Source organism: Propithecus coquereli, unplaced genomic scaffold, assembly GCF_000956105.1.
Source record: "Propithecus coquereli isolate 6110/MARCELLA unplaced genomic scaffold, Pcoq_1.0 Scaffold247, whole genome shotgun sequence".
Taxonomy (NCBI): Eukaryota; Metazoa; Chordata; class Mammalia; order Primates; family Indriidae; genus Propithecus; species Propithecus coquereli.
The window spans coordinates 1,319,590-1,346,942 of record NW_012148030.1 but is presented as its reverse complement, the minus strand read 5'-3'; the positions used below and the strand labels follow the sequence as shown (position 1 = coordinate 1,346,942).

Here is a 27,353-nt window from a genome sequence, read left to right as displayed (position 1 = left end):
TCTATGCCTATTTTGTTAAGCGTTCTTATCATAAAAGGGTGTTGAATTTTGTCAAATGCTCTTTCTGCGTCTATTGAGAGAATCATTTGGTTTTTGTTTTTGCTTCTGTTTATGTGGTGAATTACGTTTGTAGATTCAGTTTGTATTTTAGAGTGAAATACACGATGCTCAAGAATGAATTACTTCCTGAATGAATTACTAATCCGTGTTGGCTTATTGCCTGTCCTAGGTGACTACTTGCACTTTATGTTCAGTGTTCTCAAAAATGTCCCTGTATTCTCCATTTCTAGGCAGCTGTTACATCCCATGTAAAAAGCAGAAAATAAAATGAAGATTTTTCAGTGCAAGATGCGGTACTGGCTGCTTCCCGCTCTTTTGGCTGTTGCATATTTCTGCACCATCGTCCAGGGTCAAGGTAATCAAAAACTTTAAGAGAATCAGGAGGGTCTGGGAGTCTAGACATCTTGGTTCTGATTATCGTTTTTATTTTATTTATCCTAATAGTGCTCCATTGGCTCAACTGTGTTTCTAGGCAGGGCAATGTGTTGGTTTTTGCTGAGTTTTAGCAACTGTTTGCACTGTAGAAATGTATCATAACTTTGATGAGGGTTACGACCTCACCAGTGACTGAGCATAGTAATTTTGTGGCAGTTGGTTAAATAGCTCATTCTTGAAGTGCTTCTGAAAAGGCTGTGAAAGTTTAATCAGTGAAAGTCAAATTTTCATGTTACGAGCTCAGTCCTATTAATAAATCTCTGGTAATTATAGAGATTTATTAATTTATTATAATTATAATGTGTGTGTGTGTATGTGTGTGTGTGTGTGTGTGTGTATCCTAATCATGCCTTGTTTCTGACATAGAGTGTCTACAAGATATTTCTAGTACTTCATACCTGGTTTAGTTTTTCTCCTTACATTAAATACTGAGCATATAGCCTAAAGGCTATTAAGGATCTGACAGAGGCTGCCGATAAGCCATTTTAAGCATTTCTAATGATTGCTAGCTTTATTTTAATTAGACTTAATTTTTGATATCTGCTTTTTATATTACTGGGATCTGCACTTTTATTTTTCATTTCCACTCTTTTTTATAAAATAAGTCTGGGGTTGACAAACTACCATGTGTGGACCCAATCTGGCCCACTGCCTGTCTTTATAAATAAAGTTTTATGGGAAGACAACCATGCACATTTACTTATATATTATCTGTGGCTGCTTTCATGTTACAATGGCAGAGTTAAATAGACATGACAGAGACTGTTTATCCTGTAAAGCTGAAGATATTATCTGGCCTTTGCAGAAAAAAATGTGTCTACCCCTGAAGTAAGTACAAACAAGCACCAAGTGACATTGCTAGACAAATATGGTAACTGCAGAGGTTAAAGTGTTGGTGATGAAATGTCAGGCATCAGCTGAGTAAGAAAGTGTAAATGTCATAAAACGGTTTTAGGAATGTTAATGTCTAATGTTTGGCATTGATTGTTGTTGAAAAGATAAATGCATGAACCACAAAAACCTGCTTCCTTAAAGTGAGGCACAACTGTTTGGAAAGGAATGGAACTTGTCTCTTTGCATGTTCGAATAGCTGTTATACACCTGAGGTTAATGACCATATTTCCAACTACTTCACTGGACACATAGTGGACAGTTTGGTAGACAAATTCTGCTTGTCTTATTTACGTTGATGAAAGAATGCTTTTAGCTGTGACAATTGGAGAAGTGATAACAGGAATCCTAGATAATCCATCTGCTAAACCTCAGGATACAAAATACAGGTTCGTAGAAGCAAAAGGTAGGCCAATCACTAAGCCCTTCATAGGCCATCTCAGTTTAGTGTAACTCAGAAATGGTTATTCATGGAATAACTGATCATATACAGCTCCTCTGGGATACTTTCAAGGATGTTGTCTACCAGATGTACATTGTTAGCCAAATTCTGTTTCAAATAAACACTTACGGGGCAAATTCTGTGCATCAAGTTCAAGATTCAGAGCTGAATAAAATTCTTTTTATCTTCCTTCAAGTAGCTTACTGTCCACAAGGGAGACAGAAGTATAAGCAGATAGATCATAATATAGGTTATGTGGGGTTTGCGGCAAAAGACAAAGATGGAAAGAGAGATTGAAGCTGATTATGGAAGATTTTAAACAGCTCTGTGTTTTAGAAAAACACTCTGACAGTGATATTGATGATACTCATATTTGTGATCCATAGGGCCTTGAGGGATAAGAATAAGTTAGGTATGAGAGACTGTTAAAAGATATTAAATTGTCAATGAAATAGGTGTTGAAGGTCTGAAGTAGGCAATGTGACTAGAGAGAAGAGAATGAATGAATCCAAGAATCATTTAAGAGGTAGAAGAGTTAGAACGTGTTTGCTAATTAAATGTGGAAACAGATGGAAGAGAGGGAGACACTGCAGACAACTCTGAAGCTTTGTGCTAGAGACCTGAGTGAATGGGGCCTTTACCTTCAACCCCTGTGCCATTACTGCTTTTATATCTTTGCATCTTAATTGTCTGTTTACCTTACCTCACTAAAGGTAGTGGTTCTCTCTTTAGTGTCTGTGTCTCCAGTACAGAATAATGCTTCAGTCATAGTAGACATTTGTTGAAGAGATTAACAGATAAAGCAAGTATTTGAAGTGGAAGATAATGAGTTCAGTCTAAGGCAGATATATGAAGTTTAAGGTGTTTGTGGGACATGCAGCTGGAGGCGTCTGGTAGGCAGCTGGTGGTCTGGAGTTCAGGGGGAAAAGATCAGGGCAGAAGATTATATTTGAATTGTATTTTACTTGGGAATTAGTTTATAGGGACATTTGAAGCCTTCAAGGTAGAATTAGAAAGGGATATCTTAATAGAAGGAAGTGAGGATGGGCCTAGTTCAGTGGTTTATGCCTATAATCTCAGCAATCTGGGAGGCCAAGGCAGAAGGATTGCTTAAAGCCAGGAGTTTGAGACCAGCCCTGGTCAACATAGCGAGACCCCATCTCTAAAAAATGTTAAAAAATTAACCAGGTGTGGTGGTGCATGGCTGTAGTTCTAGCTACTCGGGAGGCTGAGGCAGGAGAATCGCTTGAACCCAAGAATTCAGGGCAGCAGGGACCTGTAACTGAGCCTCTGCACTTCAGCTTAGGTGATGACAGTGAGACCTTGTCTTGCTAAAAAAAAAAAAAAAAAGTGAGGATGAAGTCTGTAGAACATCAACAGTTAAGAGAGTTTAGTAGAAGAAAAATGACTGATTGAAAGAATCAAAAAAAAAAAATCAATTACAAGGAGAGTCAGGAGAATGTAGTGGCCTAGAAGTGAAGGCTGGAGAAATTTTCAAGAAGGAACACGGTGGGTACATACTGGAGGAAATCCCAGTAAGAAAAGGTTTTAGATGTCACTGGCTTTGGTGATTAGGAAAATATGTGAGACCTTTGAGAAACCTCATCTTATTTCTACCATGACACTGCTTATTTACATGATTGATTTTGAACAAGGAATAAAGAATATGAATTGCTTTATTGGATTGATTTTCTGCTTTGAAAGCAAATTTAGTAGTGAGTTCCTGTGGCTTGGCCAAGTTTGATATTAATTTGCAAAGCCACATAGACATCTTTAGAGTCATATTTATGAAAAAGTAGCAACAAATGTCAAGTGTGATAATAGGAATAATGAGCCTGCAAAGATGTTTACATCCTAATTGTTAGAACCTGTGAATATATTATATGGCAAGGGGGAATTCAGACATCAGATTGAATTAAGGTTCATAGTCAGTTGACCTTAAAATAGGGAGATTACCCTGGATTATTTGGGTGGGCCCGGTGTAATGGCAAAGGGCTTTAATATGGAAGAGGGAGGCAGAGGGGCCATTGTCAGTGATTCCACATGAGAAAGACGACTGGCCACTGCTGGCTTTGAAGATGGAAGGTGGCCACAAGTCAAGGAATGTGGAAAACTTCTAGAAGCTAAAAAAGGCAAGAAAGTGGATTCTCTCTTAGAGCCTCCAAAAAGGAATGCAACCCTTCCAACACCTTGATTTTAGTCCAGTGAGACCTATTTCAAACTTCTGACCCCCCAAACTGTAAGATAAACAATGTCTTGGTTCAATCCACTAAGACTGTGCAATTTGTCACAGCAGCAACAGGGAACTAACACAATTAATATTAAAAGGCATGCAGGAAATAAATCCCCCCTCCTTAACTCACTAATCAACAAAATGTGCTTTACCATTTAGTCTCTCCATGTAATATTTTATGAAAAATTTGCCCTCTCCAAGAACTGTTGACCCACATTGGCTCAAGTAATTGTTTACACCCGGATTATTCTAGAATCTTTTCAAGAAAAGTTGAATGACCTGAAATACAGAAAAAGTAATGTGTTGGTTGTAGGAAAAGCATGCGTACGGCAGTGACAGAATGATGGCATCAGTACTTTCTTAGAATTTCACAGTAAATATGTACTCAGCTCTAGCAGTGTTTGTTTTGGGTGGCTGTAAGAAGGAACCACTGCAGGTAAAGTAACTGTCATTTAAAAACCTCAAGGCATATAAAATTGAAGACTTTGCATGGAGGCTAGATTTAACTTTATAAAGGCCTCTGTGTTAACACATTTATACATATGTTTTGCTAATAGTAATCAAACATATTTGTAAGTTGAGAATATGTTCCTTACTGCTGTTTTTAGGATCTTTATAATGGACCATGAAATTATAACATATTAGGTTCTGAACACAATAAAAAGAACCCTCTAGCATATCCCACAGTATACGTCTCCCCACATTTAATTGCTCCTGTTTATAAAACATTTGGGCTATGCATTTAATGGAAAAAATGAGATAAAAAGTTAAGGTTTTAGACAAATTTTTTTTTAATTTTTAATTTTTTTTATTTCAGCATATTATGGGGGTACAAGTGTTTAGGTTACATATATTGCCTTTGCCCTGCCTGACTGAGAGCTTCAAGTGTGTCCATCCCCCAGACAGTGCTCACTGCACCCATTAGGTGTGAATACACCCATCCCTCCCACCCCGCTTTGGTTTGTTTTTTTAAAATCACTTGGAAAAACAGCCAGATACTTCTCTGCTGTTTAAAGGTCTTAAAAAAAAATAAATTTAATTGGTTGTCCTATCAACTTCTCACCCTAAACTATATTTTAAAGAGGAAAACATTCTCAGTGTGACCTGCACTGCTTCATCTCTACAGTTAGAGATTTTTGGTTGTTAATAAAAGAAACTTTCTCCAGCCAACTTAAGCAAAAATGTATTACTAGTAGGTAATGCTGTAGCTCATATAATCAAAGTAAAAGTTAAATTATCAAGCTTTGAAAAGGGTAGGAATCTGGGAACCCCCTGGGATACAGTTTGTAGGAACTAATGACCATTTTCTTTAGGGCATGCCATTGGAATGACTGGAGCGATTTTCCATCCTTCCATCACTGGAGTCAAGTTCAGATTCTTGGACGAGTCAGCTTGACCTGGTTTGGGTCATTTTCCCACCCCTTGGCCAGGAGAGGATGGCTGATGGATAGTGCAGCCAAGGCCCTATGCAGGGGGGAAGGCGTGTTGTTTCTTGGAAGAAAACCAGGGTGCTGTCAAATAAGGCAGAGGGGATGTGATTGTGGATGGTGAGGAACACAAGATGTCCATTGCAGCATCCCTGTGTAAAAAGTAGCCTTTTAAGAAATTAATGAGAATATTTTATTGACATAAATCTTTGTACAGGCTGTCACTTGTCAAAACAGCAAGATTTCAAATTGAGTTGAGAAGAAATAAAGGAAAGAAGGAAGGGAGAAAGGAAGAAAAGGAGACAGCAGAAAGTTAGTCCTTTAATAAGTAGTATGAAATACAATTGCCTAAATGCTTGGTAACAGTGAGGCTTCAGTGGAATGACATAAAAATTTCTCTCCTGCCTACGAGCTTCTATAGGAATGATTGCAGTGAAATTCTTTGGGTTTAAAGAAAATATTCCCTCTCAAACAAAGCACAATATGACACAGCAAAACAAAAATACCCCTATACTTTCAGTAAGAGCCTAACCTTGCAGTGGAGCAGAAAACGATGAGTGGATGCTCCTCAGTCTTCCTCCTCAATCCCCCTTTAGGATGAAGTTCATACATTCACCAGTGTTGTACTGGGCCTAATTCCACACTGCAAGCCTGATTTCACCAAGCAAAGAAGGGGTTGGTTGGCTTCTTTTGGGTTCTTGGTGTGTGCTCGAAATCAAATTTTACACTTGACATGTGTCTTTTTGAAAAGGTTAGGATTTGAACTGACACAAGTTAACTTTTGAGTCAAGTTCATGCGAGCGTTCATAATTATTACTGGAAGTTAAGTATATGTATAGAAAGCACTTCCTTCGTGCTTGCAAAAAGAAAAATCATGGGTCTAGTATTAAATATACACAAATTTTTGTTCCATGAGATAAGAGCAATTATTTCTCCACTGCACTTACAGTGTTTCTGTCAATCTTGCAGCCCTTGCTCTGGGCTCAAGTCCCAATGCCCTCCAGAAGGGGAAAAGAGCTAACTTTGAGCTGTGACCTCATGCCTCTTTCTTTTTTAACTAGCATTTCTTCTTTTCAATGTTTTTCCTCTAAGGGCAAAAACCTAAAGGAAATATGAACTTTGTGTCTAACAAAGATTTTCTTTTTATGAGTGTGAGAATATTTATACTTATATAGGCAATAGGTGTGGTCTGTTGATAAAAGGTAATAGTGGTATTGCTTTTCGCTAGCAGTTGTAATGGGACTGTAGCCATGTGAATGGTTTGTAAATTAATAAAAGAATTGAGTATTACTGGATTTGAGTGTTGCGTTTGCTTCACACTTTGTTTCCTTGAGCCAATGTCACTTGGGGTTCCACTATCTGAATTATTTGAGCATGGTCTATGTTACCCTCATTATTTTCTGCTGGAGGTTTAGAAGATTATCTGTTGATCAAAGAGATGTTGAGGGCTAGAAATTCAGACAACATTTAAAGCTGTGGGTCCCCAACCCCCAGCTATGGCCTAGTACCTGTCCGTGGCCTGTTAGGAACTAGGCCACACACCACATCACTGCCTGAAGCTCCCCTCCCCTGCATCCCTCCCTGGAAAAATTGTCTTCCATGAGACTTAGGAATGCGACCACACAGCAAGAGGTGAGTGGCCAGGGAAGCTTCATCTGTATTTACAGCTCCCTGTCGCTTGCATCTCCGCCTGAGTTCCGCCCCCCTGGTCCCCCCACCCCCACCATGGAAAAATTGTCTTCCATGGAATCGGTCCCTGGGTCACTGGTGCCAAAAAGGCTGGGGACTGCTGATTTTTTTTGAGACATAGTCTCACTCTATCACTCCAGCTAGAGTGCAGTGGCATCATTGTAGCTCATTGCAACCTCAAACTCCTGGGCCCAAGTGGCCCTCCTGCCTCAGCCTCCCCAGTATCTGGGACTACAGGCATGTGCCATGAAGCCTTGCTAATTTTTCTATTTTTAGTGGACACGGGGGGTCTTATTCTTGCTTAGGCTGGTCTCGAACTCCTGAGCTCAAGCAATGCTCCTGCCTCAGCCTCCCAGAGTGCTAGGATTACAGACGTGAGCCACTGTGCTCGGCCAGGACTGCTGATTGAAAGAACAGCATGAATAGAAAATACTCTAAAGATTTCTAATCTTTAACCTAGCAATCCTGAATGTTAACTTCTTTGCTCTCCTTGAGATGTCAACACACCTGGAGTGCTAACAGAATTTGTTGACCCGCTTGGAACTGCCTGAGTGGAAGCCTCCATCCTACTTGTCCTTTCCCACTTGCTGTTTCCCAGGCATGCCAGCTTTCTTTCACCAGTGTGTTCATGCGAAAGCTTGGTCAATGATATCTACCGGCCCATGGATTTGATTTGGCTCAGCAACTTGGATACACTGTTTAAAATTTTTTAATTCTTATTTTAAATTGTCTTCCATAAGTAATAAGAACCTATCTATAAACTGATTTTTTTCCCCTAACTTGAACACTATGCAAAAATAGTAACAGTTTCTGTTAGGTTTAGGCACATTCCTCTTCCATTTGAAAATAGTTGTTCATATGATAAACTCATACTTTCCTTTTAACCAAAGAAATGTAAACTCTTTCTTCCATTCATGTCAAATTGAGAACAAGAAGCTAATGTTTTTGTTCTGCATGGCTGGCATTCTCTACTTAGAGGTAGGAAAGGACAACTAGAAAGAAGATCTACTCTTCGGATTGTGTCTTTGAATGCTTACTGATTTCGATGAGTGGAGGGTTTGCACAGTAGTAAATTCTTCATTCTTCTAGCTAAGTGAAGGGTGACTTCTTAATAAGGATCATCTTCCAAAGAAACAGTGCATTTCATCTGGGGTCAGAGATTGTTCTTCCCAGTGTGTAAACTTCGGCAAGTCTCTTAGCTGTGCCTCAGTTCCTTTATTTATAAAATTGGGATAGTAATGTATTTTTGTGAGGATTAAATGAGATTTTGAGCTCAACCATTAGATGAAGTAAGGCAGAAGGAGAACAAATATTTGTTGACGATCTATTATAATGCAGTGTATTCATTATATACATTGTCTGATTTAAAGTTGTCATCTCTCCTTTTCAGAAAGTATTGCTGTCACCTTTTCTAAAAATAAGGAAACTGAGGTTTTGGAAGAAACAATCTCTTGCTCAAGGTCATTTAGCTAGTAAGTGGCAGAACTGGGAATAAAGTAATGTCCAAACGCTTTATTATGTCCTGTATAGATTTAGAAGGATATTTGTTTCTCTCCCCTTTATACTCTATACTCTTTCCTAAAATGAGAAAGGAGGTTGGACATAAAAGTTGGGTTGGGCATAAGTGATAACTTTTCTGTTAAGTATTAACATTTCTTTGTTAACAAATTAGTTTAGGTATTATATAATAAAAACTTTCTTACTTTTTTGAAATTCTGGAACATTTACATAGGATGCCAAAAATGTGTTTTGAAGTTTGAATGACTGGCACAAAAAGTAATACAGATCTACTCATTTTTGTAAACTGTCAGAAAAGATTAAATCTTCTGGGTTGATTTATGACTACGTGCTTTGTATCTTTCTGACAGGTACATAAATCAGCTGCACTTGAAGAGTGGATCCAAGTTTACAAAACATAATTATCTTTCATTTGATCCTGAATGCCTTTATAATCTCTTTCTCAAATGTTTTTAAATGAATATCTTATTACCATAACATGTCTGTAACAGCCTTCTCAAATTATCATATTATCAAACACACTGGATTACCAAGAAACCTAAAGGCATACAACAGGTCCCAGTAGATTATAAAAGCTCACATGTTCCAAGTAGAAAAAAATCCTTATAACATAATGAAAGTATTTTAGAAGATTGGCTTCAATTACTATACTAGGCTAGAGTATTAAATTCTAATAGCCTTAGTTCTTTGACATCAGATCAGTGCTATTTGACAAGTGGGTGTCCATTGGGTAAGAAACAAATGCTCTTAATGGGGTTGTAGAAAGAACATGATTCGAGGATGATGAAGTCTTTGTATTTTGATTATGTTACTTTGACTTTTCAACTAATCTAGTGGAAATGTAAATGTTTCAATGTTTAAACAGCTTTTGTTTTTCCTTTTTAGTGGCTCCACCTACAAGGTTAAGATATAATGTATTATCTCATGACAGTATACAGATTTCATGGAAAGCGCCAAGAGGGAAATTTGGTGGATACAAACTTCTTGTGACTCCAGCTTCAGGTAAAAACAATGGACTGTTTTCTAGATCATTAGCAATTTTTTATAGATAGGTAACTAAAAACACTTTGTGCCAAGCATTGCTTTAGGATCATTGGAAAGCTTTTGGTTTTATTTAATCATTTGAGCTTAAAATATTACCCTCCAATTAAGGACATAACGTTCCCCAAAGTGTAAAAAGTGGCTCTTGCACTCACTGTAATTCTCTTAATTTGCAGACAATCAAAAAGTTTTACATCCTTTGTTTAGACATAGAATGAATATTTTTGGTTCATTGATGCTTAAAAAAAAATGTAGTACACTTGGGTGTCCAATACTTGTGACTGGTTGAATAAATTATGATTAATTAACTTGAAAGAATATTATTCAGCAAATATACATTAAAGTTTTAAAGGCTAAGTAGATATTGTGAAAATAAGTGACAAAGTAGAAAAAGCATAAGTTGAACAAATTTATCGATCATGAATAGTTATGTAAAAATGTTTTAAATTAAATTTTGGTTGAATTTTTATTTCTCATATTTTGTTTTTATTATATAAATATAATAAGCTAAAAACAATACAGAGAGTGTAGGGGAATTGTCACGGCTACATGGCGTCATGAGGACAAAGATGGGATCAACAACTGGATTGCTTGAATTCAAAATCTAGTTCTGTTGTCACAGAAAGTGGTTCCCAACGCTGGAATTACTTGAAGTGCAAGTGGATTCTTGGCTTCACACAAGAAAAGAATTCAGGAGCAAGCTGACAGTATAAAGTGACATTGAGTTTTATTCAAGAAGTATAGAAAATCTACTCCACAGAGTAGAGGATAGTTCTCCCTGTGGAGGAGAACCAGCTCCGTGGTTCTTTTAGCTTCTCTATTTAAGCAATGGCTTAATTATAGGCTAAACAAGGGGAGGAATATACTTATGTTATTTCTTCGAACGGGGCAGTGTTTTCCAGGAATGAGAGCGACACCCTCCTTTTGACCAAATATGGTCAAACAGGAAGTGTCATGGCTCAGGTGCATGATGGGAGTGGGAGGTTTCCTTAGAAACTTTTATGGTAATTTTATGGTAATGATGGTATAATGAAGCTGCACAGTCAAGAGGCAGTGGATTTCTCTGCCATCTTGGTTCTAACCCTTTGGAACTTGTCCTGCCTCCATCTTGTCTTGATCAGCGCTCTAAACCTTGTTTCAAGACTTCCTGACTCAATTAAGCACTGCCTGCACAATTAAGCAATTCCTGAAGCAATGCCTAAAGCAATGCCTGAAGCAGTGCCTGCCCTTTCCCTGTCTCATTGTCACTTATAAGTAGCGTGATTCAGGCAAGTTATTTAATCTCTCAGTGCCACAGTTTCTTCATCTGTAAAATGCTCAAACAATATTAGTATTCACCTAATGGAGTTTTTATGATCTTGCAATTCAAGGTTGATCTGGGACCAGCAGCACAGGCATTACTTGAGAGCTTGTTAGAAATGCAGAGTATTGGTCTCCACCATCGACCTCCTGAGTCAGCATCTGAATTTTAAAAAGATTCCCAGTTGATTCCTGTGCACATTAATTTGGGAAGCACCAGTTGTGAGGACTAAAATAAACATAAAGCACTTAGAATAGTGACTGCCATGTAGTAAGTGCTCAGTAAATGTTACCTATGATTGTTATAAAGATGCACTCAGCTATCATTTCCTCTCCAAGGATTCATTTTCACATAGTACATAACAAGCACATAATACTTGCATATTAGTACAATATATATTTATGTAAATATAGGTTTTTTTTCTCTTTATTAGTGATAAAGAGGGTTATAGGAACCTGAACTCATTTCTGTTGGTGACCTTTTCCCAGCTGATTTAATGAGGGAGACAGATGCTCTGTTGTTGATAAATGTGGACATCTTACATAGTTGATTTAAAATTTCAAACACTACAAACAGATGAAACACCCAGCTTCTTGCTTGGTGACTAAAAAGGACACTTCTTTTATTAAGAAATAGTGCTCATCAGCTCATTAGAATTACTTCTGATTGAGCTATACCATATGCCAATTTTCCCCTTGTTGGCCTACAGAAGCGACTCCCTTGTGGAGACTAGTATTAAATACAAGTTACTATTAATAATTTGTGGTACCTCTGAGAATCCCCCATGTTTGATCTTGAAAAGTAATTATTTTTCTCCAGGTAATCAGTTGTTGAACTTTTCCTGATTAATTACTGTTAATACCAAACTATTAATTACCCCAAGCAGGTGTTATTGAGGAATCATAGAATGTTGGAATTGACTTGAGTGGCCTCTGAACCAAACCTCAACCTGATTCTTCAGTCTCCTCTGCAAGAGTTCACCCAAAAAATAGATGTTCAGCTCTTGCTTAAATATCTCCTGTGACAAAGTAAAAATTGAAGATAAAAGCAAATTATTTCTTGAGGAATAGTAGGTTTATTTTACCCAACATCCTTACTGCATTGGCCCAAGCCAATCAAACAATCTTGACACTCTGGAATCTACTTGATTAAACATAGTAAATAAAAGGAATAATAAACACATCTAGCCACAAAATGTTTAGAGATGTTTTAGCACTATGAGACATGGTCCAAATATTGTTTATGCTAGTCGTTCTCAAAGCTTATTCCATGGTATTCTTTGGGATGCTAATAACTATTGTGCAACCAAATGGTTTAATGGTCAAATAAATTTGGGAAATGCTGGTTTGAACAGAGTTTAAAGCTATTTTGTTGCAGGATTGTTAAATCCTTTAATAAAATAACACGCTCTTAGACTCTCAAAGAGGGACTCTAATATACGGAGTTTTGGGGGGAACTTTTTTTTTAGTGAAATATGCATTATGAAAGTTTGATTTGATTCACTTTGTAGTAGATGAGTTTTAAATGATTGAAGAAATTTATGACACCAAATTAAAAATCTTGGACACAAATGCTTTTAAGGAAATGCATTTTGGCAAGAGAAAGACTCAGTTTTGCCCTCTGGTAGCAGGCAGCATGGATAATGTCAGCACTAAATTTCAGACTTAACAAAATTAATTTTATTAGAATATGATTAAAAGATATTAAAATCTGTTATGTTTGATTAATTCAGCAAATGTAAGACCTCTCTCATTGTAACTGTTAGAGAGAGTTGTACATTTATTTCTCTTTTCTCAGGCACAGTAATTGCTGCCAGAAATTAGAGAGGAAAGGTAAAATTTAGAATTTTGCATAAATGTTGAATATTTAATCAACAGTATTTTCAGGAAAGCCTTAGACATCAGTCTAATTTGATGGAGAGGTAATGGGATTGTGAATCTTTTGATGAACCAAGTAACTTTTAAGTAGCCAGGGGATGAGTGGTTCCTTCAGCATCCTGAGCTAGCAGTGTCAGATTTAAGATAATTAAATTGCTCTTGTTTCAAGGATGCTTTGACTCACTTTAGAGAGGCCATAGAAAAAATTCGCACGTGGGTAATTATATTTGGCCTGCCCATACCTCTCCCTTCACTTTTAAGTGGAGTTCTTTCCTTGAAGAGTACATCAATGTTGAGGACTTGCTGTCTTCTGATCTTGTACTATGGCTTTTCCTAGCATATAAAAGCAATAGTATGTTATGATGAAAAAATTGTTTAAGTTATCTAATGTAAAAAGAGTGCAACTAAAAATGAGAATGAAAACTATGTCACTAATATGTGCTATATACATATATGTATACATGTAACTTTATATCTTAGAACTAATTTATCTTTCTGTTTTATTATAGGTGGAAAAACTAATCAGTTGAATCTCCAGAACACTGCAACTAAAGCAATTATTCAAGGTCTTATGCCAGACCAGAATTACACAGTTCAAATTATTGCATACCATAAAGACAAAGAAAGCAAGCCGGCTCAAGGCCAATTCAGAAGTATGTATTTAAAGGTCTTAAAGTACCACTATGGGACTCTGTCCGAGCACTGGATTTGAGTCTGTGATATGTATTCTAAGGGGTTAAAATACTAGATATTTTAGATTTGTAGAGATCTTAAAAGACCTTCAGTTCAACCTTCTGTGAATTCCTCCTGTCTCTAATACTTTCCTGCCCTTCCCTTTCCCGACTTTTCTGAATTCCTACTTAAACTCTCTGTTTTAGTTTTCAAATGCCTTCCCTGACATTGTCCCCTACACCTTACCCAGGCATCTCCTATATGATTTCTTAGCTTCCAGAGCTTCCCCTATGGTTGTACAGTCACACCATATTGTAATTGCTTATTTACTTCTCTGTGTCCCCCATAAGCCTATGAAGTCTTTGAAGACAATGACTCAAATTTTTTTTATTTCTCATTTTACTGAAGCTGCATATTATATGCCTGATACTTGTTAATAACAGGTGCTCCACTAACGTGAATGACTGAATGAATGATGCTTTCATCTCCTCTAGGATCCCCAGACAGTGCCAATACAGCCTCTACGAAAACAACCTAAACAACAGGGAATTTAACTCTTTCCAATAATTAGGGGCCTGTTTTTTAAGGGCCTGTTCTATGCCAGTCTCCACAACAAGCAAATCTGTAAACAGATACAATGTGATAAGTGTTAGAGAGAGACACACATAGCATTCTGTGACAAGAGGTGTTCTCTCTGCCCCAGTGATGGGCTGGGAAAGGGTGGATGTGGGAAGGCCTCATGTTAGAGCCAGTTCTCAAAAATTACTGGTCCAACAGAAAGTATAGGGCATGCAGAGGACATTTTAAGCAGGAAAGAAAGCCCTGAGGCAACCCAATGTATGTTCCCACAGTTCCATTACGAAGTTTTTCCTTATATTGAGTTTAAAAGTTGTCCACACTAGCTTTGATTCTTCTGTCTCTCGGGAGACATTCATTCATCCATTCTTTTTCTTTTTCATTTAAATGCCAGGTCCTGTTCTAGGCACTGGGCACATGAAAAATCTCTGCCTCAACGAACCTTATATTCCAATGACCAGAGACTATAGCAACTCCCTCTTCCTAAAAGTGGGCTTTCAAACAGGAAGGACAAATTTTTTTGTATTGTGAATGAAAATGGAAGAGGCCAACCCTGGTTAATTTTCTGTTACTTCATTGCTTAAATAGACTCTTTTTTTAAAAAAAAAAAAACCAAAACCCCAACTTACTATTAAAAACAATTTAAATCATAATTTAAAAAGTCAACAGAAGAGTATAATGAACGCCTAAGTAGCCATCAGCTGGCTTCAGCAATTACCTATTCATGGCCAGTCTTGTTTTATCTATACTCCCACATCTCCCTTTTCTTATTATTTTTGAAGAAAATTATAGATATCATTTCAAATAGTTTTTTTTCTCATTTTAAACAATAGCTTTGAAAATCCTACCATAGGGTTAATCCACAAATCTGTGAGGCTGTGAGTTCTGGAACTCTGTGTGTAGCAATGTTCTATCTAGATTTTCTACAACCCCTCCCTCCCTCTTTCTTTCCTTCCTCTTCTGAGTAATGTTTTGTGAGACATATTTTATGCCTTTAAAAAAAATTAAAACAAGACAAAACTTTGTTAACCTGCTACCTCTTGAAACTTCTGAACAATGATATTCAGTAAATCCACCTGTCAGCATGACAAGTGGGTGTTGTAAATGTTACATTCTTTAGAGATTCACGTTGTCCAGAAGCTCTGGAAAAGGTTTTCATGTTATTTTTAGTATAAATCAGCCTTCTGTCTCATTTTATTGGTACTTCACTTTAGTTTCTGGCCTCTGACATTCCTACATGAGGTATGAAATCACTTCACTTAAAGTTTGTGAGAAACAGTGAAAGGGATAAGGAGAAACGATTCATTTTCCTGTAGTCTGAAGGTTTTGCAGTTAATTATTGAAAATATTCCACCAACTGAGCAGCAGAAGAAATACAGAGAGGCTTCAAAAGCTTTCCCAGTAGCTACTTTTTCAAAGCACTTAGAAGGAAATTCATTTATTTTCAGCTTGCTTAGCTCTGTTAAGATGATTGTAGTGAAATAGTCTAAGTGGTTAGCTAGATAAATGATATGTAAGTATATACATTTTCAGCTATGTTATTTTTGTTGGCAGGATAGAGGGATTAGTTCTACCCAAGTCACAGTTTGTAAGAATGAAGTTAAAATTGTTTGGATAACTTCCTTTTCCCTTTTGCGTTTCAGTTACGTTCTTGCTCTCTATGAGATAGACCTAAAGTCTGGTCTCCCCTGCCTAGAAAACTTTCATGGTTGGATCCAGGAAAATGGTGGTCAAGAGAAAGCCTTGTGGATATCAGTTTGCATTCAGTGCAGGGATTTGGATTCTTTATGAGTCCGTATTTTGATACACAGGGAAGCATCCGAAACAATCTTTGTGTTTTAAAGACAGAAAAGCATGTCTGATCTGCTGGATATTAACATACCAAATCTGCCACAAGCAGCTCAACCACTTCTAGCCTCAGTTTCCTCATCTGGGGGTAGGGGTGATGACATGTGCCTATTATTGTGCAGGTTAACTTACTTCAACACATAGTGGAGCGTGGTAGCCATTGTTGTTGTGAGTAATACCACCCTGCTCATTGACAGTCTGTTTTCTAATGGATTTTGCCCCTACGTGGAGGAAACAACAGATTAGTGTAACATGTTTGTTGTACCTTATATGTGACCTAGTGGCCCAGCTTCCAAAATGACTGCTGTTTTATTTTTGTTTGTTTGTTTATTGGTAGACTGGTGGTATGGCCCCATGTTTTTATTTACAATCTTTAATGTAAAGAACACCTCTTCAATAATTAGGACAGACACAAGATGGAAATAAAGAGTTTATTACTTATATGTCTTGAGGGTTACACAGCATGTCTGGAGGCCACACACACAGAGATCAGGGAGCACAGGGAGGGTGGAGGACCCGTGGGTCAAAGCCTTTATTGGCTTTAGGGTGTTATCCAAACAGGTTTCCCATGAGGAGTTTTAATTGGTGGGTTTAAAGCAAGCAGGCACGAATTCCAGGAGGTCACACTGTGACTGAGAGGTGGTCCCTGTGGCATATTTGCACAGTCCCTGCAGGTGTGAGGGTCAGTGGGGCCAGTCAAATTGGCCATATGTAGCTGTCAAACAGGGTGGTGGTCCTCAGGGAGCAGCTTTAAAAGGGAGCTATCTGGATTGACCACAGTGAGAATACTGGCGTGGGGGTGGGTGTAGAACTAGAAACTGTGTCAAGGATGACTGAGCCCTGCTTCTGGTATGAGAAAGTCCAACTTATATTTAAAATGGATGTTGAGGCAACATGAAATTAAAAGAATTTTTTACACTCTATCTTGGCAAACATTCTTTTTAGCCACCATTTTTCCTCTTCAGAATGCCTGCAAAATCCTGCCTGTTTTTCAAAGTCTGGCTCAAAGGTAATCTTTCCCATGAAGTTTCCCTAGAAAAGGACTTTAGAAAAAAGAATCTTAGATCTGTTTCTATCTCTGCCATTGCTCACCATAATCTTTCTCATATTAAAGTTGCAGATTTGTTTTCTTTTAGAAAATGAAGGCAATTTGGGGCCATAGCCCATGAGTGGGTGGAGTTGAAAGATACAGATTTGGAAATTATCTATGGATGGGTGAGAATTAAAATTGTGGGATGGAAAAATTACAGGCGGAGTGTACAACGATGCAAGGCAACTTTAGTATATGATCATGTTTCAGGAATGGAAGTAGAAAAAGTATCCAAAGAATGAGAATGTAAAGGAGTGGTCAGAGGAATAGGAGAAAACCAGGAAAATGCCTTTGTAAAAACTAAGAAAGAGGAGAATTTAAAGGAGGGGTGCTCCAAAGTGCCAATACTTATAAAGAAGTCAGAGAATGAGATCTAAAAAAATGGATATAAAAAATTAGGTCAGTAGCCATAGCAGGATCAAGGTGTCTTATATTTTTAGTTGTTTTTCAATCTTAGAATTTAATTTCTGGGTACCAGAAAGCCAAGGAAAGTTTCTAAGGAAAGAAATAATAGAATTAGAGTTACATCACCTTGGAATATGACAAATCTCAAACCCTTTCAGCAAAGAGATGGCAGCTAGTGGAAAGAAAGAGGAGGAGTACGTGATAAAGACAGGATTAATGGAACAACATCCTGGAGAAGGGAGCAAGGATGGTTCGGAGGAAATCATTGCTTCCCCTATATAGCTCACCCTCCAATAAATTTGCTTATTTCCATGAAGTGAATGTAACAATTAAATGAAATATTTTGCCATTGGCTTCCTTCTGCATTTCCACAAGTATTTTTCCCTCCTTCCCTCCCTTGCTTCCTTGCCTCCTTCCTTCCTTCTTTCTTGCTTTCTTCTCTTTTTCTTTTATTTCAAAATATTAAGGAGGTACAAATGTTTTTGTTACGTGGATAGCTTTTATAATGTTTTAGTCAAGGCTGTAAGTGTGCCCATCATCCAAATAGTGTTCATTGTACCTGTTAGGTAGGATTTTACCCCTCCCTTTCTCTCCCCTCCCCCTCTCCCTTCTTGATTTCCAATGATTTTTACTTCTGTCTGTGCTCATGTGTGCCCATCAATTAGTTCCAAATTATTAAATAGAAGATGTGGTGTTTGTTTTTCCATTCTTGAGATACTTCACTTAGGATAATGGTCTCCAGTTCCATCCAAATTGCTGTAAAAGACATTAATTCATTTCTTTTTATGGCTGAGTATTATTCCATGATATATATATATACCACATTTTGTTAATCCACTCGTGAATTGATGGGCACTTGAGTTGATTCCATATCTTTGCAATTGTAAATTGTGCTGCAATAAACATTTGAATATAGGTGTCTTTTTGATAAAATGACTTCTTTTCTTTTTAGTAGATACCCAGTAGTGAGATTGTTGGATTGAATGGTAGGTCTACATTTAGTTCTTTGAGAAATCTCCATACTGGTTTCCATAGAGGTTGTACTAATTTGCAGTCCCACCAACAGTATATAAGCATTCCTTTCTCTCTGTGCCCATGCTAGCATCTGTTGTTTTTGGACTTTTTAATAAAAGCCATTCTGACAGGGGTAAGATGATATCTCACTGTGGTTTTAATTTGCATTTCCCTGATCATTAGTGATGTTGAACATTTTTTCATGTTTGTTGGCCATTTGTTTATCTTCTTTTGAAAAGCTTCTGTTCATGTCTTTTGCCCACTTTTTAATGGAGTTGTTTTTTTCTTCCTGATTTGTTTGAGTTCTTTGTAGATTCTGGATATTAGTCCTTTATCGAATGTATAGTTTGCAAATATTTTGTCCCATTATGTAGATTATCTATTTGCTCTATTGATTATTTCCTTTGCTGTGCAGAAGCTTTTTAATTTAATCAAGTCCCATGCTGGTCACCTGGCTGCTCCAGCAGAGCAGAGCACACCCTGAAGCAGGAAATGGAGGGACAAAAAACCTGCTTAAGCACTCTGTGGGCAACTCAGAACCTGCACACTTCTCTCTGGCATGGTCAGGGATTGACCTAGGGGGACTTGAGGAGAGGCCCACAGGCCAGATTCTATACTACCAGAACTCAACTGTGTTGTTTGGGGGGTATGGAAGGGTGATTTGTGAACTAATCTCGAGAGGTGAGGGAGCCCTCATACACAGAACTGAGAGGAGATTGTAGTGTGGATCAGAGCTGGAGTGCACTCTCAGAGCACCCTTCCCCCCACAGGAAAGCCACATGGGTCCTGGGCCAGGGATCCTGGACAAGGAAATTCCCAGCCCACAGAGCCATTGCTGGTGAGCTCAGCTAGTTTGAGCTCCTTTCTGTGGCCAGATGGTTGAAGGAGACCTCAGGGCAGGGCAGGGGAGAGAAGAGTGAAACCCACTCCTGACAACCAAACTGTGAATCTATCCATAGGTATTTTATTTGTGCAGAAACCATTGCCATTTGGCAATGGTCTTGACTGCTTCAAACAACTAAGGTGTCAAGCAATGGCAGGAAAGCTGCTGCAGTTTTAAACAGAGAATGCAGTGGGAAGTTAAGCTAATGGTGTAGATTGGTAAGAATGTGTTAAAAGGCCAAGAGGCATTTTTGGTCCCTGAATATTTCCTAATTAAAGTGACAAAGAAACACTGCCATTTATTAATAGAGAAACGTATTTTTAAAGTTTGAAAGGAAATTGCTATGGGTTTTCCACCTTTTATTGCAGATAAAGCAATTCCAAATGGGAATATTTGTGGCTAAGATCTTTCTAGAATGGGGACCAAGCTCATAGGCTAAGTAAAGAGACTTCAATATATGACTTGAAACCTATGCCAACACTTACTGGTTTTATGAGATGTGTTTTAGCTTCTTGCTTCTTCATTCCCACATGTATGAGATGGTGAGAGTTATGCTGATTGTACAACAGTTATACAGAATTAAATTCATTTGATATACCTGCCCACAGTGAAGATTCAACCAAAGTAATTTCTTAAGTGCTTTCTACCTTTCTCAAAAAGGTTGAAAAAAATAGCAGTTTCTAATATTTGGGATGAGTTTGTACCATGGAGCTAATTTCTATTAATACTTTTAGGGCTTTCAAAGGTTTTAGTGAAACTCATTGGATGTTTTCTTTTAGACTTTAACATAACATGTTGCTGTGTTTCTACTTTTCTTCCAGTTAAAGATTTAGAAAAAAGAAAGGATCCAAAGCCCAGAGGCAAGGTTGTGGACAAAGGAAATGGGAGTAAAGCATCTTCACCAGAAGGTCAGAGATTCTTTTGATTGGCTCATTTGGGGAGTTGGGTTAATTACTCAGGCAATACACACATGGCTGCTGGTCCCATTGGAAGAGCACAGATCTAATAGGAAGATTGCCTTTGGCCCCTCTCACTCCTCCTTACTTCCCCACACATGGTGACTGTCAACACATGTGACCTTTCAGTCACCTTCCTATGAATATACAAACATGTATGTACAGCCTGTCATATTATGTTTTGTGTTCTGTGCATTGCTTTTTCACTTGGAGACCTTTCCATGTCAGTACAGGTAGGAGGCAGGAGGTGGGATCACCCAGTGGTAAATTACACGGGCTCTCCCATTCGCCTGCCTGAATTCAAAGCCTGCCTTTACCACTTTTAAGCTTGAGTGATTTTATACTAGTTATCCAAATTTCTATGTCTTTATGTCCTCATCTGTAAAATGTGGATAATAGGATTTACTTCATAGAGTTATTTGGAATAAATTGTGTTGATGTACATAAAATACTTAGAATGCTGCCTACCTTTTTTTTTTTTTTTTTTAAGACAGCGTCTTGTTCTGTCCCCTGAGCTAGCATTCAGTGGCATGATCATAGCTCACTGCAACCTTAAATTCCTGGCTCAAGTGATCCTCCTGTATCAGCCTCCCGAGTAGTTGGGACTATAGGCACATGCCACCATACCTGGCTAGTTTTTAAAAAAAATTTTTGTAGAGATGGAGTCTCGCTATGTTGCTCAGGCTGGTCTCTACTTGGCATCAATTGATCCTCCCGCATTGGCCTCCCAAAGTGCTAGGATTACAGGAATGAGCCACTACACCCTGCCCTCTACATATCATTGAATAATGTTAGATATTATTATTAGTCTACCTAATTCCTTTTAATGGCTGGATAGTATATCTATATTATTATAGATATTATAGTATAATTTATATTTATTGATTATTCCCCTATTGATTATAATTTGTTCATCATTATAATTTATTGATGATTCTTCTATTGATGGACATTTAAGTGTTTTCTAATTTTCACTAAGACAAACATGCTGCGATAAGCATATTTCTAACTGTGGAATGGCGGGGTCAAAACATATGCAAATTTTAGACTGCCAGATTCATAGATGGCAGGCTCTATCAATACTGACTTACATTTTTTTCAATAATTTATACTTCTGCCAACAATGTACAACAGGAATTATTTCATATATGCTTTTCAACATTTGAAATCCTCAATATTTAAAAATTTTCCCAATGTCTCATTAATTTAATTTACATTTTTTTATTACTAAAAGTTGAACATTTTACATTTGTACTTTTTCCTGTGCACTTTTGTATTGTCTTGTTTTCTTTAATGAATGTATAGAAAATTTCTCAATATTTTGGATATGATACCTTTTTCTATTATATTATTATATTTTTGCAAATATTTTCTTCTGGTGTGTCATTTGCCTTACAACCTTATTCGTCTTTTTGAGAATCTTTAATGTAATAAAAAAATTCATAAGAAATGTGCTAATGTGATTTTTATGCTTCTTGGCTTTGTAATTTTTGTATAATATGAGCCATTTGCCTATTTTTCTTCTAATAATGTACAGTTTTATACTTATATTTGTTATAATTTATTATTAAATGTGTCAGAGATAGAAAATGTGTAAAAATAATATGATAAGCGTGTTTGTCCAGTTTAAGAAAATAACATATTACTATACAGTTGAAACTCACTGGTTATCTGTATAGATTCCCTTTCCCCTCTTGGAGGAGGCTACAACTACCCTCAATTCAGTGTTTATCATTTCTATGTGTGTCTTTGCCATTTTACCAAATATATATGCATCCTTAAACCATATTTAATTATACATTCAGTTTATGTAACTTCTATATACATTTTGTCATAGTGGATGTATACTTTTGCAATTCCCTTTTTTAAAAAAATCTAATATGAGGCTTTTTTTGGTCATATTGATTTACATAGAGCCCATTTATTCATTTTCTTTGTTGTATAGAATAGAATTCCATTGGATAAATATACCCCAATGTATTTAACCCTTCTACTCTTGATGTTACCAATATTTTGCTATTATTAATTTGTTGTAAATATCCTTGTTCATGTCTCCTTCTGTGCATGTGGCAGAATTATTCTAGAGTATATGCCTTGAAATTGTTTATACAGTGGCAGTGTATGCATATTTTCATAGTTCCTCTCTATGGTATCTTTATTTTATGTTTTTATGTCTAATATTCACTTCCTTCTTTATTATAGTTTCTTTCTTCCAACTTCCTGAATTCGATGTTTATCTCAATAATTTTAATCTTTTTTCTTTTCTATTATATGAATTCCTTAAAGGTATGAATATCCAAGTGCTGCTTGAATAGCATCACATAGATTTTGAGATGTAGTAACGTTATGATGTAGCTCATGCTATTTTCTAATTTCCATTAGATTTTCTTCTTTGGTACATGAGTTACTTAGAAATATGTTATTAATTTCTAAACATCTGGAGGTTTCAAAAGGCTATTTATTTGTTATTGATGCCTAACTGTTGCATTGTGGTAAGAGAACATGGTGGGTAGGAATAGTCTTGGAAATTTGTTGAGATATTTTATTATTTAAATGTGGTAAATTTTCAAAACCATACCATGTGTTCTTGAGAAAAATGTGTGTTTTAATCTCCCTCACTGATAGTTGTCCATTTCTATTTATAACTCTGGCAATTTTGCTTTACGAAATAAGAGTTGTTATATTTTCCTAGTGAATTTTTCTTTTTGTTATTTTGTAATGACCTCTTTTATTGTTAGTGATTCAATATTTGCCTCAAAGACTGTTTTGTCTACTATTAATATAGCTACACAACCTTTATTTTGTTTAGTACTAACATAATACATTGGTTGTTTACTCTAACTTTCACTCTATTTGTGTCCTCAGATTCAAGGTGAGTAATCTTGAAAAGAAGATTTAGTTGCATTCAAATCATTCGATCTCTTTATTTTATTTCATAACTTTAGTTCACTTAAATTTATTCAAGATACTGATAATTTTGGACTTACCATTTATTCTGTGCTTTCTATTATCCTACATTTTTCCTATCCTTTTTTTCCTTTTACACCTTACTTAGAATTGATCAAATTTCCTTTTTTTAAAATCCATTTTACCCCTCTACTGCCCTAGAAAGTATTCATTCCTTCTGCATTGTTTTGTGTGGTTATAATTAAAATTTTAACATGCATATAAAACTTAACAAAGCCCAAGACTAATCAATATCTTTACCATTTCCCAACAATACAAAATTTTATAATTCTTTAAATTCAATTACTAATCTTCCATCTTATACACAATTCTTGACAAATACATTAACCTTTTTTTTTTTTTTTTACCTCAGGAAGGTCTTATATTTATTGTAGTGATTTTTTAAACAATTAATGTTTGTCCAGATTTGCCTATAAAGTTTCTTTGTTCACCATTCCATCTTGTATCTCAGACTTTCTCTATATGCTCCTTTTCCTTACAGAGTATCTGTGGTGGTAAACTTGTTTTCATTAATGCAAAAATATCTTCACCCCACCATCACTATTGAAAGATTAGTTGGATTCCAGATTGGGAGTAGTTGTCCCCAATCATTTCAAAGATATTTCATTATCTTCTGGCTCCTGTTGTTTTATTGACAAGCCTGTTTTCAATCTAAGTATCATTCCTTTTTAAGTAACTCTTTTCTCTCTCAATGTGTTTCCGGCTTGCTGTCTTTCATCTTTGGTATTCTCTTGCACTATATAATTAGTCTAGTTGTAGATTTCTTTGTGCTTCCAGAATCAACATTTATATCTTTGACCAGTATCCGAAAAGTCTCAGCCTTTCATGCTTCAAATATTCTTTCTCTCAACTACTTATATTCTCTCTCTCTCAATTAAGTTTATGATGGTCTCTTTTGATGATTTATGTTTTTTAATACTCATTTTCTACCTCTCTGATTTTATAAATGACATTTTAGGTTCTATTTCTCTTTCAGGACCTGGAAGACTAATTATTATTTTTTCTTTTTTCTAATATACTCTTTAGGCCTGTTCTTTTCAATGAGGAAATATTTTATTTCTAGAAATTATGTTTGCTTTTTTATCAAGTCTGCAAAACTTGATACTACTCTGTTACACTTTAATTTTTCAGTATTCTGATATTTGAATGTTATATTTTATATTCTGAACCCAACAATTCTATTATCTAAAGTATTTTGGGGTTAAATTCTTCTGTTTCTTTTTTATACTGACTTTCACTCACAGTGCTGTTTCTTTGTATGATGTGTCACTTTGCTTTGTGAACTCATGTGGGAATTCTTTACAGCATGGTTTAAGAGCACCATCCAGAAAGGTGCCCTTTGGTTGCTGCCAACCTAGAAGCATTTTATGTTAATTTTTTGGTGTGGGACATTCAAGGCTTGTCCATGGTTACAAATTTACAGGAGAAACAATTTTCCCCCACATAGAGCTTAGGCCAATCCAAACACTTTCCTTCACTGTCATTTCCTTTACTGGAAAACAATTATTTTTCTAGTCTAACATTTCACTAAAGCTATGGCCCTTTGAGGGTGCCTCCTTTACAATGAAAAGTATTGATTCCAACTTCCCACTTTGAAGGGGTCTAAGGTCTTGTCTCCCATTTCAGCATGACTGTTTAAGCTTAACTTTTTGATTTATAAACTCCTGGTTAAGGTGAAGTCTTCCAGATATATATTTCCCCTTGCAATAAGTAGGTAACTTAGGAGGAGATATTTTGAGGCTATGTAAATATTCTGTTTCTCATTAAAATTTCACCCATTTGTTTTAGCATCCATTGATGATTTTTGTGTGAGTCAGTTACTATTAGATGTTTCTCAAATGATAATTTTTCTATGTCCATTGTTCATTCTACATTTATTAGTTGGCATTGTACTGTAAAGAAGATTTTTTTCCTTCTTCCACTTTTATTTTTCTATTTATATCAGTATGGACTAAAGGATTCTTATTTTATTTGATGGATTGTAATCCCTTACTGTCATTATTTATTTTAGTACTCAAATTGTTCCAGATTTGCTCAGTGGGAACTATTTCAAACTGTTTCCTATTTTTTTTAACCTGCCTCCCACCATTCTTTAAACTGTTTCTTACTTTCTGGCACAAACTTTATATTCTAGGTTCTTCTTGTACTTTTTCTGCTCAGCCCTCTAATGAACCATTTCTTCCAGGAATCCTGGTTTCTTTTCATGGAGAATGGTGTTTAAAAACCAAAATGTGGGTACTAGATGTGCTTATTGCTTCTGTAGAGTCACACCGTTATCTATATAATTCTCTATTTATACATCATCTATCTATCAATCAATTTTACTGTATCTTATATCTATCTTTACTCACATCATAGGGTTCCTTCTAGCACTCCCTCTTTCCATACTTATAACTTCCTTTTCAAGAGAGTAAGAAATACGGCTCCTGATATTCTAAATGTATCTACTTAAATGCTCAATTATAGGACTAGTTTTAGAATTGCTAATCTGTGCACACTACAAAACAGACAAACAAATCTATTAACTAGAGTTCAATATTTGCTTTTAGTCTGGGGTATATAATATATGTGTTCAAAAAGATCTTGGCTTAGTTTTTTTCTTCCCTATTCACTGTGGTTTTGTTATTCATTTTTAATACAGTTGGGTTAATTTGAGAGTATATAAAACATTGATGCTGTTCCTAAAGTAAAAAAATATACAAAAGGGTAATACTCAAAAAGAAGTATCACTGCTATTCCTTCCACTCTCCTTTATTCACCCCTTCCAAGTAACCAAACTCATTAGTTTCCGACTTATCTTTTCTGTGTTTCTTTAAGTAAAACAAATTTGTTAATATCTTTTATGGAGGATTTACAAGCCAGTTCTCAGGTTTGGATTGGTATTTTTTTGTCACTCTGTGCTTAGAGAATGGCATTCAAAGTAAAATCTATCTTCTGTTTATGGATTAGAGTTTGGCCCCAGAATTTATTAACTACAGCTATGTATTTCTAAACTGTCCTAACTTCTCAGTTTCTTTGCCCTAATTCACATTCCTCTTGCCCTTCCAAAACCTAGGATCGAGTGAAATAAATTAAAAACAAAGAAGTGGACAATGGAAAAGTGAGGGTAATATTGGCACATGTTCTGATAAATACTAACAAACATTTGGAGAAGGAATATTCTTTCAGCAGTTGGTTGGCTTCCTCAATGAATATGTTGTTTATGGATGGGGTCTTTCCTGAGCCCACTTTCAGGAGGTGCTATCTTCAGGTTTATTGTAGTGATGAAGACCTGGGCTAGAGGCAGAACTTTCAGGAGGCTTGTGGAAAAAAAGGTGGCTTTCTCGTTCAGGCGAGGGCTCCCATAAAGTGTGTGCAGGTACAGTGAGGACTTTGGGAGAGCACTGGTTGTGTAGAAGAATTGTCTTAAGAAATAAGTTATAAACAGTGGTGACAATCCAGGCCAGAGTTAGGGCTCCCAGGAGGTTGAACCATTAGTGAGGCCCACGGGAGACAAAAAGACCTTCCCTACCCAGGGCTTTAATGCAGCACTTATAAGCTCCTCTTCCAAGATGTGGTAGTGTCATGATGCACAGTGAACTATGCTGCTCTTTGTTTTCCCTGCAGTCTACAATTTTCTGGCATAAGAGTCTACATTGATAGTGCCTCAGATACAATCAGACATATTTCAAATATTTTAGAATTTTAGTTTAAATGCAAAGAGATCCTTAACAGAAGTTGCTGTGCAGTTAAATAGTTACTTGTTTTCAATCTACTGTACATGTTTCTTCAATAATCCAAAACCAACTTGCAAACAAAAGTGGTATTTGCCTTTGAGCATAACATTGGCACATTTGCATTAATGGCTATTTCTCCATTGTTGTCCAAACAGCTTTCTTTAGTTATTTTTGGAGTTTTGCACAAGAATACAGAGCCAGATTGAAAAAGATTATGAGACAGAGAGGAAAAGTAGCATAGGATTTCTTTTTCATTTTCTCTCTCAATGATTTTTTCACTTAAGATCACCAACCTTCTTTATTTTTGTTTTTT

At 36.4% G+C, this 27,353-nt stretch overlaps 1 protein-coding gene across 1 annotated transcript in view; it reads left to right on the top strand.

The window, feature by feature from the left end:
• The first annotated feature begins 309 nt into the window (after positions 1–309).
• Positions 310–27,353, top strand: part of COL14A1 (collagen, type XIV, alpha 1) — a 220,417-nt gene continuing 193,373 nt past the window's right edge. The window contains exons 1-4 of the mRNA XM_012646547.1: positions 310–415; positions 9,581–9,697; positions 13,423–13,566; positions 20,223–20,309. Of these exons, the coding sequence (XP_012502001.1) occupies positions 328–415; positions 9,581–9,697; positions 13,423–13,566; positions 20,223–20,309 (436 nt within the window). The 5' untranslated portion in view covers positions 310–327. The remainder of the gene's footprint in view (positions 416–9,580; positions 9,698–13,422; positions 13,567–20,222; positions 20,310–27,353) is intronic.